Source organism: Mus pahari, chromosome 21 (assembly GCF_900095145.1).
Source record: "Mus pahari chromosome 21, PAHARI_EIJ_v1.1, whole genome shotgun sequence".
Classification (NCBI taxonomy): domain Eukaryota; kingdom Metazoa; phylum Chordata; class Mammalia; order Rodentia; family Muridae; genus Mus; species Mus pahari.
The window spans coordinates 55,071-58,783 of NC_034610.1; the positions used below are offsets into that span (position 1 = coordinate 55,071).

At 37.4% G+C, this 3,713-nt stretch overlaps 1 protein-coding gene across 6 annotated transcripts in view; it reads left to right on the forward strand.

Annotated features, from left to right (window-relative positions):
* The window catches only part of Scaf8 (SR-related CTD associated factor 8), a 143,968-nt gene that overhangs the window by 40,879 nt on the left and 99,376 nt on the right, over positions 1-3,713 (forward strand). For all 6 annotated transcript variants that reach the window (XM_029532813.1, XM_029532814.1, XM_029532811.1 and 3 more), the window contains one exon: positions 2,705-2,866. In XM_029532813.1, coding sequence (XP_029388673.1) covers positions 2,705-2,866 — 162 coding nt within the window. The remainder of the gene's footprint in view (positions 1-2,704; positions 2,867-3,713) is intronic.

Here is a 3,713-nt window from a genome sequence, read left to right on the forward strand (position 1 = left end):
AAAAAAAAAAAAAAAAAAAAAAGATGGCATAAAGTAGTGTGAGAAACTGCCTGCAGTGTCTTCATGTGGGCTTTGATGGTGGAGGAAGCGTTTGTGTGGGGTGCTGTACTGCTTGGCTCAGGGGCTGTGCCCTTCTGAAGCCTCAGTCTTCAGTGGTTCCTGGAGGCAGCTGTTTCGGGTGGGCAGGAATGCATTGGGAATTTGTCATCAGAGTTTGCATAAGTCAAAGGAAAATACACTTCAAAAACCACATTGATAACTTGTTTTGCTTATTATTCAGTGCTTATTATTGTCTCATTAGCAACTTGCAAATCCTAACTTTTAAGTTAATTCTTTCTGAAAAATGCATTGTGTGAGATTATTTAAATGTTAACATAAGGTCAGTAAATCATTATTTAATATGTAGCAGTGGGCATATTTTCTTTTTAACCAAGTGGATTTCATTTTCATTAAGTTAAAATTATTTTTTCTGAAATGAATTGCTTGGATAGGGAGCTATGTGAGTGTGTAAGGAAGATAGTTTTGGCCAGATACATGAACTAAAGGGAAGTACCAGGGTGGGTAGGCATGAGGAGAAACTTCAGGCTTTGGAAAAGAGCAACCTTTAAACAGGTGTTGTTTTGACTCTTCAGTTTCTTAAGATAATAAAATGTTCAAACAGCACCCTTATCACCTCACCACCTTTTGTGGACTATGGCAAGCACTTAATAGCAAAAAGAAAAAGAAAAAAATCTAGAAACAATTTCTTTGAATTAGTGTTTAAATTTTTCTTGATAAAGACCAGTAAGGAAATCTGAAGGACCATATTAAGTATCCACTAGACTTTTCACAGGGTTAAATTATTCATTGGGTTGGCTGTAAATAGCATTAAATGGGGGCCTAAGGATTTTATTTTTCACTTATATGTAAAACTTTTAAAATGTATTTTAAAATCTGTACTTTTAAAACAAGAAACTGTAGTACAACCAATTTAAGATTATCCCTGGCTAGCTTACAAATAAGTGAGGCTCAGACTATGGTTATTTGACTTTGACAATTACTGGGGTAACCCCTAATCTACTTTTCTAACTGCTGCCCTGGCTACTCATGGCAGCTTCTAATCTCATCCTTCCTTTTTCCCTCTCCTGGTCTCCGCTCAGTTCTCACTCTTCTCCACCCCTAATCTGGTCACTACAACCAAACCCACCCACCTCTAGCCCTCCAGGAATTGGCTGTAGCCAATTTTATTTAGCCTATAGTGTTGAATCAAGGAACAAGGTTTGCACAACAAAAGCTTGTAAACGTGAGAAGTCTCAAGTAGGCCTTGACCTTCTGGTACAGAATTTAGCATTACAATACATAGCAGCAGACCAACCCCCAACAAGAAACTTTTTAAAGAAGGAAAGCTGTATTTACAGATCTGTGCAGGGTTTGTGCAGTATCCTAAGTCCCAAGAAGTGTTTTGTGTTAGTTCATTCATTCAATGGTTTCAAGAAAATAAATTTGAGTGCAATACTGGACCTAATTATACCTAGAAGTACATCTCCTTTGTGGTTGTGATTTTGTTTTATCTAACATGTTTTGTTTGTTTGTTTGTTTGTTTGTTTGTTTGTTTGTTTTGGTTTTTCGAGACAGGGTTTCTCTGTATAGCCCTGGCTGTCTTGGAACTCACTTTGTAGACCAGGCTGGCCTTGAACTCAGAAATTCACCTGCCTCTGCCTCCAGAGTGCTGGAATTAAAAGTATGAGCCACAAAAGCAAGTTTTCTTGGGGCTGGAGAGATGACTCTGGTTGATAGTGCTTTTGCAGGGGGCCTGAGCTCTATTTCTAGCACCTGCATGTCAGCTCATAGCCACTTGCAACTCCATTTCTAGGGAATAATCTGTGTCCTATTATCCATACACATAGGCAAAATACTCATGTAGATGGAGTGAATAAAGAAAAAGAAAGCCAGGGTTGGGGATTTAGCTCAGTGGTAGAGCGCTTGCTAGGTAAGCGCCCTGGGTTTGGTCCTCAGCTCTGGGAAAAAAAAAAGGAAAAGGAAAAGAAAGATGAATTTTCTTAGGTTTCTTGTTCTAGAATAGAAAGCTTGATTTCAACTATGCAAGCTAGGAAACACTGTGCTAAGAAGTAGAAAATCTTTAATTTACAAATAGATCCAAGATAAGTAAGTTAAAAAGATTGACCCAGTGGCCTAGTTTGGAAAAACTTAAATTCTCCCAGAATTTGCATGGTGGCAGTTTCATGTCTCTTTTATAGATGAGGTATTTGAGATGATTTTAATAAATGTTTGGCTGGATATATTTAGCATGTTATAAAGGCTGTTTTATTTGTTCTTTTACTGATACAGAAGTGTTAGCACTGGGGTTTAATGCATGCCTCCAACGTGTTTTCTAACCCAGTCCTGATTTTACTTCCATTGTTCTAGCTTTTTAACATCTTTAAATGATTTTTTTTTTAAAATAATAATGTCTATCAGGTTGTTTTTAGTCACTGAAGTCAGTTATACAGTGCTAGTTTGGAACTTGGGTGAGTAACAATTGACCTGAATGCATTGAATAGCCAAAGTAGATGCTATTTCAGATACGAATGATTAAGAACTGGGCAGAGTCTGCCTGTTCATTACAACCTGAGCAATGTTTTTGCTTAAATGGGGTTTATAATGTCTTTTCTATCAAGGATTTTACCTTTCTGTTCCCCTCCCCCTCTCACTCTTCTTTCATCAGTGTAAACCAGAATACAAGGTTCCTGGACTGTATGTTATTGACTCCATTGTGCGACAATCCCGCCATCAGTTTGGTCAAGAAAAGGATGTGTTTGCACCCAGATTTAGTAATAACATCATTAGCACTTTTCAGAATTTATATCGTTGCCCTGGGGATGACAAGGTATGCTATTATTTTATTAAAAGAGGTATGTTACTCTCTTCTTAGAGTCTTTTTATGACCTTATTATATGACCTCCTGTCGACACTCCTCTGAGCTGCTCTGATCTTTAATATTTAATTATTGTACACCCACACTTTTTACTCTTAGAACTTTTAGGGAGTAGAAAGATGTAATTGCTTTTGTTGCTTTTTAATTTATCAAAGCAACTTTTGTGAAAGAATTTCGCTAGTGAAATATTTTGAAATTATATTAGACATTTAGTCATGCATACAGCCACTTTAGGATTGTGGTCATTTGAGTTGGTATTTATATTTCAATGTTGTGGAAAATGAATCTGACAAGCAGTTCATAGAAAAGTACCTATCAGTCTTCTTTTGTTGCAATTTTCCAAGGGTTGAAGACCAACACTCAGATTTTAGTGTAAGTATTCTGTAATTAGAAGTTAAAGGATCCAGAGCTAAGATTAAAAGGACATGGTTCCCTTCATATCTACTCTGGAATTAATAGATAGGTACTTAAGTTGATATTGATTCGGAAGTGATACGGTATCCTGTTTTCTGGTTGCAATAAAAGCTAGGGAAAGGTTGAGAGGCTAAACAGGGCTGGCGATGGCTCAGCTGTTAAGAACATTTACTTCTCTATCAGAGCCCTAGGATTGTGGTCCCTGCACTTGGATCAGTCAGTCATATTACTTACACAGTGTAACCCTAGTTCCAAGGGATTCAACACTCTCCTTCCATTCTCATTCTCATTCTCTCTCTCTCTCTCTCTCTCTCTCTCTCTCTCTCTCTCTCTCATATACACACATACACTAAAAAAAAGACTGGGTGAGGGGTGTTATAAGGAA